The 13490-nt window shown below is 70.1% G+C and overlaps 1 protein-coding gene across 5 annotated transcripts; it reads right to left on the reverse strand.

Annotated features, from left to right (window-relative positions):
* Positions 1-2: 2 nt before the first annotated feature.
* On the reverse strand, positions 3-8855 carry CLK3 (CDC like kinase 3). 5 transcript variants are annotated; one of them, XM_062206468.1, is made up of 13 exons: positions 8785-8855; positions 6018-6156; positions 5713-5929; positions 4323-4419; positions 4025-4091; positions 3126-3242; positions 1593-1768; positions 1265-1359; positions 1052-1181; positions 889-971; positions 703-782; positions 541-631; positions 3-448 (listed from the first exon to the last, which is right to left on the reverse strand). In XM_062206468.1, exons 2-13 carry the CDS (start codon positions 6149-6151, stop codon positions 272-274), a joined length of 1464 nt encoding a protein of 487 aa, XP_062062452.1. In that variant the 5' UTR covers positions 6152-6156; positions 8785-8855; the 3' UTR covers positions 3-271. The 5 variants fall into 5 exon arrangements, with proteins under 5 accessions (XP_062062452.1, XP_062062455.1, XP_062062453.1 ...); XM_062206471.1 differs by having other exon boundaries at positions 6018-6151; positions 8785-8806; XM_062206469.1 differs by lacking the exon at positions 8785-8855 and adding an exon at positions 8747-8771.
* Positions 8856-13490: the final 4635 nt, after the last annotated feature.

Genomic DNA, 13490 nt, shown 5'->3' on the forward strand with positions numbered 1-13490 from the left:
ATTCTTAGGGGAAGGCAGCCTGGAGATGGACACACTGGTACCAGGGGTTACAAACAGTAAGAAACACTTTATTATAACTTTACAACATATAAATAGCTTGGGTCCGGTCTGTGCTTTCTGGCAGCTGGGCGCCAAGTCCCGCCCCCCAGGCTCCTGCCTGCCTTCACAGTGCACTGTTCATTGGGTGGCTCTGGCCCTGGGCCTGGTGGGAGAGGCGGGAAAGGAGCCAGCAGCCCAGTCCCACCGCGTCTCCCCATGCGGCCTGCGCCTGTCATCTGCTGGGGTTGCGGCTGGTGTGGAAGGAGCGCTCCTCGGGGGTCAGGCCGCCAAAGAAGGGGTGAAGCAGGGCCTCGGCCAGTGTGATGCGCTGGGCGGGGTCGAACTCCAGCATCCGCCGCATCAGGTCGAACAGCTGCACGTGCTCCAGGGAGTCCTGCAGCATGTAGCTCTGCGGGGAACATGGGGGGCGTCAGGGGGGGCGCCGGGCGGGGGTAGGGGGGCAGCCGCGGCGCCTGCGCTGGGGCCACGGGGGAAGCTGACCTGGAGAGGTTTGCAGTTCTCCTTCACGTAGCGGCCATCCGAGCTGTTCTCGTCCCAGACCAGGCCTCCTTTGTAGAAGTACTTCTGCTTCCTGACAACGGGGCAGGGGTCAGGCAGAGGCGCGGGGCCAGGCTCCCCCCGCCGGCGGCCGCGGTTCCTTACCGGGTCCGGTGGATCATGTGGGCTGGGATGGGCCCTAGGATCTTCTCCATCATCACCAGGTGCTCTCGGTTCTCGTGGGTCTGCAGGAAGCCAGAGAGAACGTGGGTCAGCTCCTGCCTCGGGCCCCAAAGGGGTGAAGGAGGCATGGGCGCCGCCACGCAGGCCCCGGGGCTATGCCAGGGTTACCTGGAAGAGCGTGAAGCCCCGGTAGTACTCAAAGAGGATGCAGCCGATGCTCCAGACATCACAGGGCTGTGCCCAGCCCAGCTCTGCAAAACAAGAGGTGCCAGGCCGTGAGAGCCACCCCCAGCCTAGAGGTCTCTGGGCAAGGCCCGGAGCGGTCACTCACCAAGGATCACCTCTGGTGGCCGATAGTGCCGGGTGGCCACGATGGTGGTGTGGTGCTCGTGATCGAAGGTGGCACTGCCAAAGTCGGCCACCCGGATGCTGGTGTTCTTCACCGCCTTCTCCTCGCAGCTCTGCAAGGCAAGGCAGCCGGCCGGTCCCGAGCCGGTCCCCGCGGCCCAGCCCTGGCCGGGCCTCGCTGCGCACCCACCAGTACCTTGTGCTCGTTGTAGAGGGTCTCAAACTCAGAATTGACGAACAGGATGTTCTCTGGCTTCAGGTCGGTGTGGGTCAGCTGGTTCTCGTGCAGAACTGCAAGGGCAGGCAGCACTGAGCCCCGCCGGCCCTGCACCCCCCCGCTCCCCCCCAGGGCGCTTGGCCGGAGCCCTGCAGGGAACAGTCCTCGCCTGTGTGCCACAGCCACAGCCACAGCCACAGCCACAGCCACAGCCGTTCAGGCTCCGGAGACTGCCAGGAGGCCTGCCGGGGGCGCTCTGCCGGCACCCTCTACCCCCAGGCCGTGGGGGCTGGCTGGGGACACTCACAGCGCAGGGCGTGGCAGAGCTGGTAGGCCATGTGCCGCACATGGGGCAGGGGGTACGGCTGGAAGTTGTTCTCCTTCAGGAACTCGAAGGTGTTCTTGCCCAGCAGCTCGAAGGCGATGCACATGTGACCGTGGAAGTTGAACCAGTCCGACATGAGCACGCACAGGCTGGGGGAGCAGTGGGGGGCTCAGAATCTGGGCCCCTGTCCCTGGGCCCTTCCCCACTCTCCCAGGACACAGGTGCACGTGGACACTCAGCCAGGCAGGCCCTGCACCGGCCATCACCCAGACGGTCCTGGTAGGCACAAAGCCCCGGGCTCGGCTACAAGGAGAGGACGGGCCCACACGCCTGCCCGCAGTGCCCCGCAGTGCCCGCAGTGCCCACACGCCTGCCCGCAGTGCCCGCAGTGCCCCGCAGTGCCCCGCAGTGCCCACACGCCTGCCCGCAGTGCCCACACGCCTGCCCGCAGTGCCCGCAGTGCCCCGCAGTGCCCACACGCCTGCCCGCAGTGCCCACACGCCTGCCCGCAGTGCCCCGCAGTGCCCACACGCCTGCCCGCAGTGCCCACACGCCTGCCCGCAGTGCCCACACGCCTGCCCGCAGTGCCCCGCAGTGCCCCGCAGTGCCCACACGCCTGCCCGCAGTGCCCGCAGTGCCCACACGCCTGCCCGCAGTGCCCCGCAGTGCCCGCAGTGCCCGCAGTGCCCCGCAGTGCCCACACGCCTGCCCGCAGTGCCCACACGCCTGCCCGCAGTGCCCGCAGTGCCCACACGCCTGCCCGCAGTGCCCCGCAGTGCCCCGCAGTGCCCGCAGTGCCCACACGCCTGCCCGCAGTGCCCGCAGTGCCCACACGCCTGCCCGCAGTGCCCGCACGCCTGCCCGCAGTGCCCACACGCCTGCCCGCAGTGCCCACACGCCTGCCCGCAGTGCCCACACGCCTGCCCGCAGTGCCCCGCAGTGCCCACACGCCTGCCCGCAGTGCCCACACGCCTGCCCGCAGGGCCCCGCAGTGCCCACACGCCTGCCCGCAGTGCCCACACGCCTGCCCGCAGTGCCCACACGCCTGCCCGCAGTGCCCACACGCCTGCCCGCAGTGCCCCGCAGTGCCCACACGCCTGCCCGCAGTGCCCACACGCCTGCCCGCAGTGCCCGCAGTGCCCACACGCCTGCCCGCAGGGCCCCGCAGTGCCCACACGCCTGCCCGCAGTGCCCACACGCCTGCCCGCAGTGCCCGCAGTGCCCACACGCCTGCCCGCAGTGCCCCGCAGTGCCCCGCAGTGCCCGCAGTGCCCACACGCCTGCCCGCAGTGCCCACACGCCTGCCCGCAGTGCCCCGCAGTGCCCCGCAGTGCCCACACGCCTGCCCGCAGTGCCCCGCAGTGCCCCGCAGTGCCCACACGCCTGCCCGCAGTGCCCACACGCCTGCCCGCAGTGCCCACACGCCTGCCCGCAGTGCCCACACGCCTGCCCGCAGTGCCCACACGCCTGCCCGCAGGGCCCCGGGCCTCCCCGGCTGCAGCCCCAGGCACTCACAACTTGTTCTCCTTGTCCTTCTCCTTGATCTTCTTGAGCACGTTGATCTCCAGCCGCGCGGCCTCCCGGTACTTGCCCACGTTGCGGATGATCTTCAGGGCGACCTGAGACTTCCCCCTGGGCCCAGGGGGCAGAGGCGCTCGTGAGGAGAGGCCGCCCAGGGACCCTTGTTAACCCCAGGAGGGCCCCCACGGTCCCTGCGCTCACACACCCCATCCACCCTACCCCCAAGGATGTGAGCAGAGGAACCCACTGAGGTGGCTCCCAGGCCGTGCCAGCAAGGGACAGTGGGGACATGAGCTGGGGAGCCCCGGCTGTGACAGGGTGCCGAGGCACTTTCTAGAAAGCGTCCTGCTCCCCGTGGAGGGGCCCACAGCCTGTCAGCCACCAGCCGCCTCACCCCTGCGTGCAGGCAGCTTAGTGCCCTCGGCTCTGCCGCGTGTCCCTTTGCTCCGAGCCCGAGCCCCAGGAGTTTCAGGGGAGCCGGCAGCAAAGGGGAGGCTGGCTCTGCATCACCACTGCTGCGGGCTGGCTCCACGCTGTGGGGGCCCCGGGGGACACTGGCACCCAGCTCCACTGCGAGCACAGGTGCAGGTGGCCCTGAGCACGGTGTGACGAGCCACACGGGACACCGGCTCTTTGTGGCTAAGGCACAGGAGGGTCCCCGGTCCCCGGGGAGCAGCTTCCCCAACCCAGGGCTGCAGGAGAGGCCGTGCGGGTCCGGGGCTCGAGGTAGGTCTGCCAGGGAGCATGGCACACGGGCCGCACGCCGGGCGGGGGCAGAGGCGGACGCCCGCGGTCTCAGGCCATGTGTGTGACAGTTCCCACAGCATCTCCCTGGTTTCGGGCCATCAGCAAGCCCTGACAGAAGCCCGCTGTGGACCGGCTGCGCCCCTCACCTGGCGTGGTCCAGGCACTCCACCACCTTGCCAAAGGTGCCCTCACCCAGGTTGCCCACGATCTCGTCTAGGAAAGAAGAGAGGCTGGCGTGAGCGCCCGTGGGGCGGGGGCGCGGCAGCTCCTGCAAGTTGTTCTCAACAACAGAGGTCTCTCTCTCAGCTACCCTCAGAGCTGCTACGTGCGGCATTCAGAATTACTGCTGGCCGCTACGGCCACGCGCTAGGCCGCTCTGGGCAGCAGAGGCTGGTCTAACAAGGGGTAGGAAGTAGAGGTAAAGTTTACGAAAGGTGGCTGTACATCGCTCCTGCAGCCAATCGCCGATCCGGCACACCAGGTGGCCCTCCTTGTCATCTTCCACACTCCGGCTGCTGCGCTTACTGCTCTGTTGGCTTCTCTGCATGCACCGCCCCCCGAAACGCCATCCGACCAATCGCATGGTAGGCGGTTCCGATTGACAGATTGAGGTGTCAGTCAAAGGCAGAGGTGGAGACGGTGAGGAGCCGGTGGGTTGGTTGGTTGGATTTTCCAGATCCCAGCATTTCATAAGGCACACAGCATATATAACGATAGGGATATTGCAAGGGACACGTCAAGACACAAACTGACTTCAAAAACAGAAAAGTAACAACAGCTACAGGTACGTAAGAGACTCGGACGTTATCTAGGAAGAGCGCCTGGGGCGCCGGCGCAGGAGCCTCCGCCGCGGCGCTGCCCTCCCAGGCCCCCCCGCGGCGGCTCTGGTCCGAGCTGAAGACGCAGCAGAAACGGCGCATCCCGACCGGACCCTACCGGACCCCACCAGGCCGACTCCAGCCGCAGAGCCCGCCGGCTCGCCTGCCTCTGGCCGCCCACGCGGCCTGCACGCGCCCGACAGCCGCCGCTCAGGGCCGAGCTGCTACCTGCCCCAGTCGGCACCCCGGCCACAGCCACGTCGCTACCACAGCCAGGCCTGTCCGGGACTCCTGCCACCAGCCTCGAGCAGGCCCCTACCGCGACGGCCCCACGGGCCCACGCCAGCCGCTGCCCCGGCACAAGCCTCACGCCGAGGGCACCAAAGAGAAGCAGAGCCGCAGACCCACGCCGCCCGCCTGTGCAGTGCGCGGCACAGGCCACGCCGCACTCGCCGACCGAGTCCACCTGAACCCACGCAGAGCAGTGAGCCCGGCAGGAAGCAGCCCAGCGGGCCAGGGAGCGCACTCCGCGCTCTGCCCCCAGGCTCGGGCGCGGGGGACCGTCCAGGCGAGGAGCGCTGGTCAGGTCCCTGGCGGGCAGCCCGCACCCTGCCACCAGACGAGGCCTGGGGCGGGGGTCGCCTCCTGCCCCTCCCTCTGGAGGCCGGAAGTTCGCAGGCAGACTGCCAGGGGGGCACTTGAGCCCGGGCCTCTGGGGACAGGCCGCACAGCCGCACACCACACAGCAACCTTGCCGGCACCCCAGAAGGGTCCCGGGCAGCTCCCCCACGGGGCCTGGGGACAGAGTTCAGGGACCCACCAACGCCGGAGCCAGAGTCCCCCTAGTTGCCACTGTCAGGTCAGGAGAGAGGAGCGGCGCCCTGGACAACGCGCACGCGCACACGCACACGCACACACGCGTGCGGGGCTGGCAGTACTCACCCACACCAGCCAGCCCGAGAAGCCTACAGAGCCGAGGCCGGAGCCCCAGCCGGCGCACTCTGGCCACCACTCACCGAGGAGGCGCTGCTACAAGACCTGGTGCGGCGCTTGTGGCAGTGGTGGGCGTGCCTGCGGGGCCGGTAGGGCGCCCTGTCGCGGGACCGCCGCCGGTGCCGGGAGCGCGAGGGTCCATAGCAGTCCTGGCCGAAGGAGGGGCTTCGCTCCTCGCAGCGGTAGGCAGCGCCGTCGTGGTGCTCCCGGTACCTCCGCTCGTAGGGCAGGCGGTCGTGGCTGCCGGGGGGCACGGGACGGCGGTCAGGGGGCCCGGCGAAGGCGGGGGCCGGCTCCCCACGCCCCCGGGGAGTCGGGCGCCCCTCACCTTCTGGAGCGGGATCTGCGGGACGGGTAGTGCAGTCTCCGGTCGCGCTCCCGGCTGTAGGACCTCCGCCTCTTCCATCGGTAGCTCAGGTACGGGTCTGGCTCGGGGGAGCGGTATCGCTTACAGTGGTGCATCTAGGCTGGGACACAGAGCGGCCGCTAGGCACAGAGCCCCGCTGTTCTGTCGGGCGGCCCCTCCCAGGTTTGTGAGGTGAACTCTGAGGTCACACAGGCCACACAGGCCCCAGGCGGAGGGAAACGCCCTTCCCCGGCAGGCCGGGCCGGACACCCTGTGCTCGGGTCCTCTGCCCTGGACAGAGGAGCCAGGGACTGAGCCGGAGCAGGTGGCCTGCGCACACCCAGGACCCCTTCAGAAGCGAGCTGACGCCTCAGAGGCGGTGGCGCACGGGGCCCCCGAGGGGCCGGGGCTGTGGCCTAGCAGGTAAAGCCACCACCTGCAGTGCCTGCGTCTCAAATGGGCGCCAGCTGGAGTCCTGGCTGCTCCACTTGCGGTCCAGCTCCCTGCTAATGGCCCAGGAAAAGCAGCGGAAGAGGGCCCAGGTGCTTGGGAGACCCGGAAGAAGCTCCTGGCTCCTGGGTTCAGCCTGGCCCGCTGCGGTGACCACCTGGGGAGTGAACCAGCAGATGGAAGAGTTCTCTGTCTTTCCCTCTCTGTAACTCTTTCACATAAATAAATAAAACGTAAAAAGCAAGACGAAACAAACAAATCCCCGACCTTGCCCAAGGGCTTAGCCAGGCAGGCACGCCCGGGGGTCTGCCCGGCCCACACTGCGTCTCTCGCACCCTCCCCTCGCCCGCAGGGCCACCTTCTCCCAAGGGTACACAGCACGGCCCTGCTCTGGCACCCGCCAGGGCCCCGCACTCCCTGTTCCGTGGGGACTGCCATCCCCACAGGCAACCACAGACGCCAGGCCCAGCCTTCGCCTGGCCAGAGCTGGCTTCGTCACCCACAGCCCAGGGCCCACCTGCCCAGGCATATTCTGGACAAATCCACGGAGGCTGGGTCTGTCAGGAGCCGGATCGGCCTCCCCCGGCCCCTCTGCCCACCGCAAGTCACCTGCAGACCCGGGCGGCCCGGCCTCCCACCAGCTCCCTTGTCCTGACAGCAGCTGACGAAGGCTTCACTGTTTCCCGCAATTACCCGGGTCAGGTGCCCACGCCAGGGACGGAAGGCAGAGTCTGGTCTCCCATTAACTGACCAGAGGACGCGGCCTGCCAGGGCACGGCCCTCCCACAGGCATGTGCGGTCCTGCCTCCGCGTCTGGGCGGCTCACGCAGAGCTGGGGGCACAGCTCCGCTCAGGCCGGGCCAGCCTCCCGCGTACTCGCTCAGGGGCTGGGGAAGGGACGGCGCGGAGCCAGACGCCGCGTCCAGCTGTACGTGACACGGCGCGGGGACGGCCACAGGCCCACGCGCAGGCACGAACGCAGCTCTTCACCAAGCCCCAGGCACCCCGCGAGGGCCTCGGCACAGGGGCGCTCTGGCCCGGAGCCCCGAGTGAGCCCCTGCACTGCACACCGCGCTCCAGGCCTCGGCCCCGCGCCTGGGGCAGGGAGATAAGCAGGCGCCACTGGCGGGGACGGCGTCTTGGGGCACGGGGTAGGCTGCCGTCTGCGGTGCGGCATCACCTCCCGGAGCGCAGGACCCGCACCCAGCCCCCTGCAATGCCCCCGGGTAGGCCGCAGAGGAGGGCCCGAGTGCTTGGACCCCTGCCAGACACACAGGGGACCTGGGAGGAGCTCCTGGCTCCCGGCTTCCACCTGCCCCAACCCGGCTGTTGCGGCACTGGGGAACGAACCAGTGGACGGAGGCTCTCTCTTCCCCTCCCCTCCCTCCCTCTGTCACTCTGCCTTCCAAATAAACAAATCCGAAAAGGAAAACAGCCACCGCCCGTTCGACAGGTCTGGGCAGGTGGGCCCTAGAAAGCCCAGACGCCCCTCGCCACGGGCCGGCCGGGACCCCAACAACCGGCGAGGGCGGAGGCCAGGGGCCGCCAGCGCCTTCCGGGGCTCGGCCCGCCCGGCTCCTCGCGCTGCTCCTGGCCGGAGACCTGGGCCGCCGGCAGCGCGCCAGCCGGGCACGGCCGCCCCAGCGCCCCAGGGTTATTTTTGGCCGGCGCGGCCCCACCGCTGCAACCTCAAACCTGCCGCGGCCACCGGCGCCGCCGCTCCTCCCCCCAAGGGCACGGCGGGGCGGAGCTGGAGGGGCGCCAACTGCGCCCGGACCGGGGCCGGGCCCCGCGCCCCGCACAGCCCGGCCCCGGGCGCTGTCAGCACGGGCGGGCGCCTGCGGTCCTCGCTCGCGGCCCCTCCCGGGGTCTCCGGGCCCCGGCCCCGGTAACCGGCGCCCAGGCGGACCCCCGAGGCGCAAAGGAGCAGCCAGCCCGGGCCAGGACCAAACTCCTGGCCGCGCGGGGCCCGGGGGCCTCGAGCCGCGGGGAGCGGAGGGGCCCGCGAGTCCCTCCAGGCTGCCCCACGCCGGCCCCCGGCCCCGTTCCGCGGGCAGGCCCGGGGGGCTCCGGGGGCCGCTTGGGCTCCGCCTCCCACACGGCGGGGTCCGGAGGTCGGGGTCTGCAGCGACCGCCCTCCGGGGGGAGCAGCGGCGGGTCAGGGGTGAGAGGTCGGGGCCGCAGAGCAGCAGGAGAGGGAGCGGGTCGAGACCGAGCGCGGACCCCCCGGCCCGCCCCAGCGCCGCCATCCGCCGACTCACCCCCGCCGCCGCCGCCGCGGGCCTCGGCCCACACTCACCGTCTCCCAGGCTCCGGCTGCGTCTAGGCCCCACTCCCCGCTCCGAGCGCCTCTTCCGCTTCCGGCTCCGGCCTCCGCCCGCGCCGCCCCGCCCCCTCGCGTGACGCAGGCGCCGTCGGCGCCGGCTCCGCGCCCCGGCCTCTCTAGCCGCCCGACTCGAAGGCTCTGGCGCACCCGCCTTCTCGGTCCGGCGGGCGGGCCGCGCCCGCGCCCGCGGGTTCCGGGCGGCCGGAGGGGCGGTGCGGCTGCGGTCCGCCCCCGCCGTGTCGCGGCGCACGTAGGACCGTGGGGCCGGCGCGGGGCCCTGCCGGGCCGCAGCTCCCTGCGCTCGAGTGAGGCGGCAAGCGACACCCTGGTCGCTCGACTGTGCGTGTCGTTTTGGGGAGCCTCCCGGAGGGTCGGGGGGGGTCCCCGTCCCTGGAGCCCCTCGCCGCGAGCCGGGTCTGGGGCTCCGTTGAGAGGCCCCGCCGCGGCTGCTTTGGCGGAGCCCGAGTGTCCCGCGCCGGCCGGGTCACGAGGCCCCATTTTCCAGATGGGAACGCCGAGGCCGGGGCCCTGCGCGAGACGGCCCCCCGCCCCGCCCCATGAGCGCGCGCGCGCCCCGACGGCTCTGGCGGGGGTCCCCGTCGCCCCACGCCGCGCCGGGGCCGGGGGCGTCCCTCCAAGACCCCCACACCTGGCCGGCCAGGGGCGGCCCCTGCCGCAGGCGACTCCGTCCCTCTCCCCCAGACCCAATTCCTCCAGCAGCCCCCGCCCCGCCCCGGCCTGCTGCCCTTGATGCGCCCACTCCCCGTGCCCACGGCCGCTGGACGGCCGGAGCCGAGCAGCCACCCCAGGACTCCCTGCACCGTGTGGTCAGGGCTGGACCAGAACACGGACCTCCCCGCGGCCGAGCCACAGTGGGTGGGGAGGCAGGGGCTGGGGGCCAGCCGCTCCGGGTGGGACGTGCGGCCCCCACCCCGGCCCATGGCGGCAGCCCCCCCTGCAGTCAATCAGCAGGGGACCCAGCCCTGCACCTGTGGAGGGACCTCAGGCTGACGCTTCGCGGGCCACTCTGGGTTCTGTCCTGCTCTCGGGGCCCACTGTCCCGAAGGCCAGCCCTGCCGGCCGTCCCCTCTGGCCCCGGGCCATGTGCACACACTGAGCCCCTCCGAGGGGTGCAGGTGGGCATGGGGAGGTGGGCACAGCGCCCCCGGGGCCTCTCCCGCTGACAGGTGCTCAGGGGGCTCAGGGGGCCCAGGTGCAGCCCAGGGGGAGTGAGCTGTCCTCGTCTCGCCCCCTTCCTTGCCTCCTGAGTCACCAAGGTCCCCTGTCCGGGCCGAAAGCTCCGGAACGCTCAGGGCTCGGGCCCACGTCTGGTGTCCTGTTCCCGGCACGCAGGCTTGCCAGAGTCGGCTCGGAGCGCCAGGGCGGGAGAGGGCGGGGGCGGGGTCCTGGGTTCGGTGGACAAAGCTTGCTCGGAAGGTGAAGAGGAGGCTGCCCTGGGGTGGCCTTTAGCGACCCGGCGTCCCACCCCACAGCCGCCTCACCTCTGGTGCCTGCCCCCTGTGACGGTCCCCACCGGCCTCAGGGCCCTAGCTGCCGGCGCCCACGGCCCTGCTGGGGGCTGGCTCCTGGGGCATGGTCCCTGGTGCACCCACAACACCTGTCTCTGCTGGGCTGTCCGTGAGTGAGTCTGCCCGCCTGGGGGAGGTTCCGGGGCCCAGCCAGCAGGTGGGGTGTGTGTGTGCTCCCTGGAGCCCAGGGACTGGGACTTGGGAGATAAGTGAGGGTGTGGGACCTGGCAGGGAGGGGCAGGGGACAGGCGGCTGCCACCGCTCTCCAGGGATCCTGCTACCGGGTGTGGGCCAGATGTGCCCACAGCCCCTTGGCCCGGAGCCAGCCCGGGGACCCCAGGCAGGTCTGACACCAGACTCTGCCCCCTGGGCTCTGCCCTGTCATGCCAGCCACCCTGCCCTGCTGGAGCAAAGTGGGGGCAAGGAGGGGCCGGCGGGTGGCGCTGTGGGTTAGCTGCCACCTGTGATGCCGCCGTCCAGCTCCTGGCTCTGGCTCCAGCCTGGCCCAGCCCCAGCCGCGTGGCCATCTGGGGACTGAACCAGCGGCTGGAAGATCTAACGTCTTTCAAATAAATAATCCTAAAAAGAAAAAGTGGGGGAGGGGGTAGCGCAGGGGCCTCTGTCCGGCACCGAGGGAGCCCCTCCCAGCATCGGGGACACCCCAACATCGTCACATGAGAACACAGACCAGAGGGTGGGGCGGCCAGGCCCCGGCCACACATGCCCTTGATGTGGGGGTCCCGGCCCTGGTGTAGCCTCAGGAGAGCCAGGGTCCACATGTGGCCTCCGTGGGCAGCCGGGACCCCTGCCCAGCCCAGGACACAGCCCTCTGCAGCGTCAGCCGTGAATGTTCACCCCGCTGGGTCAAGGCAGCTGACAGGGACAGCTCCACGGGGGGCCCCGACTGAGCCAGGCCATGCCTGCCCGGGCCAGGGGCAGAGAGGCGGGAGAGAGAGGCAGGGTTCCGGGCTTGGGTGAGGGGCACCAGGGACAGTGGGAGAGAGTGCCGGGGAGACAGGCTGGAGCGGGGCAGCCGGGAAGCTTGAGGCCCCACCCCAGTGGAGGCCAAGCCTACCCCTACCCCCTTGGCCACCCTCCTCTCAATGCCCCACCCCCCAGGTGCCTCTGGCCTCAGGCCACGCCCCCTGCCTCTTGCCCACCTGCTGGGTGCCCTGCCCTCCTCCAGTCAGATGAGACCAGCCCTTGCCGGACAGCTCATGGCTTGGGGGGGGGGGGGGCACACGGCAAGTCTGGGGGTGGGTAGGGAGAGGCACTGTGGGAGCTGCATGGGAGGGCAGATAGACAAGCCCCCCCCCCCAGCAGAGGGCAAGAGGGGCATGTCGGCCAGAGGAGCTGCACGCAGAGGCCCAGGAAGGAAAGGGGTGGGGGTCTGGCATGTGGTCTCCAGCCCAACTGAGGGGTGGGTGAGGGGCCAGCTCAGGGGCTTGGTGTCCCAGGCCCTGTCCACCCAACTCCAACTCCAGGCTGGGACTGCCCCCCGCTTAGCCTGCTGGACACACGGAGACACCGGCGGCTGGCCGGAACGAGAGCCTGGCAGGTGCTGGGCCGCGTAAGGGCTGACCTGTTGACATGTGTGTGCCTCGGGCTGGGGCCGGGCCGGGCCAGGCCGAGGTGGTCTTCTCTGGAGGGGCAGTGTTCCTGCAGTGGGTGATGACCATCCCCAGCGAGAAAAGGCAGGCGGGCCTGACGGGGTCCTGGCCCCACTCCCCACTCCAGCTCAGGCACTCGGCCCCTCCCCCCCAGGGAGACCTGGGCGGAGCTCTGGGCTCCTGGCGGTGGCCTGGCCCGGCCTCAGCTGTTGCAGGTCCTGGGGAGTGAACCAGCAGAGGGGAGATGTTTCTCTCAAAGATTTGTTTATTTATTTGAAAGGCAGAGTTACAGGGGGACAGACGCTCTCATCTGCTGATTCCCTTCCCAAGGCTTCCACTGTTTTCCCAGGCGCGTCAGCAGGGAGCTGAATCGGAAGTGGAGCAGCCGGGACGTGAACCGGTGCCCACACGGGATGCTGGCGCTGCAGGCGGAGGCTTGACCCACCCACTAAGCCACAACGCTGGCCCTGTCTCTGTCTTTCTCATCGTCTTTCTGCCTTTCAAGAAATAAAATGAAAATAACTTAAGATGCGGGCTCCTGGCAGGAGGCGCCAGCGCCGCCCACATCCTGAGCACCAGATGGCTGTGACCGGGGGTCCTGGCCTCGTGAGAGCACAGCTGTGAGCCACGTGCCCCACACACCTGTGCCGTGGGCCAGCGCCCAGCAGGGCCCCCTCCGCAGCTGCCCAGGCCATCCCTTCTCTCTGGGTCTCTGGGGAGCCGGCCTCTGTGAGCACTGGGTGCCCGGGCCCTGGGCCTGGCCAGCATGCAGGTCCCCGGGCAGGGGTGAGCCGCCGGCCGCCAGCACTGCTTCTGGGTCCTTGTGACACCATGGGACTCGGCCCGGGTCGCAGCCAAGTGGCCACTGGCCTTGGGTGGGCTGATGACACTCAGAGTGGCTTGGGGCGCCCACACCCTACCCATCGGCGTGCCTGGGAACCCGTCCAGCCTCTCTTCCAGTCCAGCTTCCTGCGATGTGCCTGGGAGGACTTGGTGGGTCCTCGGCTCCGGTTTGGGCCCAGCTTTGGCTGCTGCCGCCATGTGGGGAGTGACGGGCACCCAGAGGTTGGGATCAGGCCCTTGTCCACTCCCCGGGAGGCAGGGTTTTCCTCAGTTGTCAGGGTGGCCCTCTTGGAGCTGGCGTTAGCACAGTGCCCGCCAGGGACCCTTGGTCTGGGGCCTGGACATCTCCGGGTGAGTGCCATTCCCTGTGCCTCAGCTCACCCCAGTCCCCGTTTTGCCCAGAGAAGGCAGTAACTTGCCCTGGGTCACACAGCCCCCGACCCCCTTACCTGTGCCAGAGGGGGTTTCCCAGTGCCCTTTGCCCATCGAGCTCCAGTTTCAGCGAGGCGGGCTGGGGTCGGCACCTCCTCTGGGTCATCTCCCCTCCCCCTGCACAGCTGTGGCGGGCCCTGGGCTCCCAGAACCCACTCGGCTGCAGGGCCGAGCCACGTCTCCAACGGCTGATCCCAGGCTGGGCTCCTCCCTGGGGCCGCTGGACTTGGAGCAGGAGTAGCCAGGGCTGAAGACCGGACACACA

The sequence above is a fragment of the Lepus europaeus genome, chromosome 11 (genome assembly GCF_033115175.1).
Source record: "Lepus europaeus isolate LE1 chromosome 11, mLepTim1.pri, whole genome shotgun sequence".
NCBI lineage: Eukaryota > Metazoa > Chordata > Mammalia > Lagomorpha > Leporidae > Lepus > Lepus europaeus.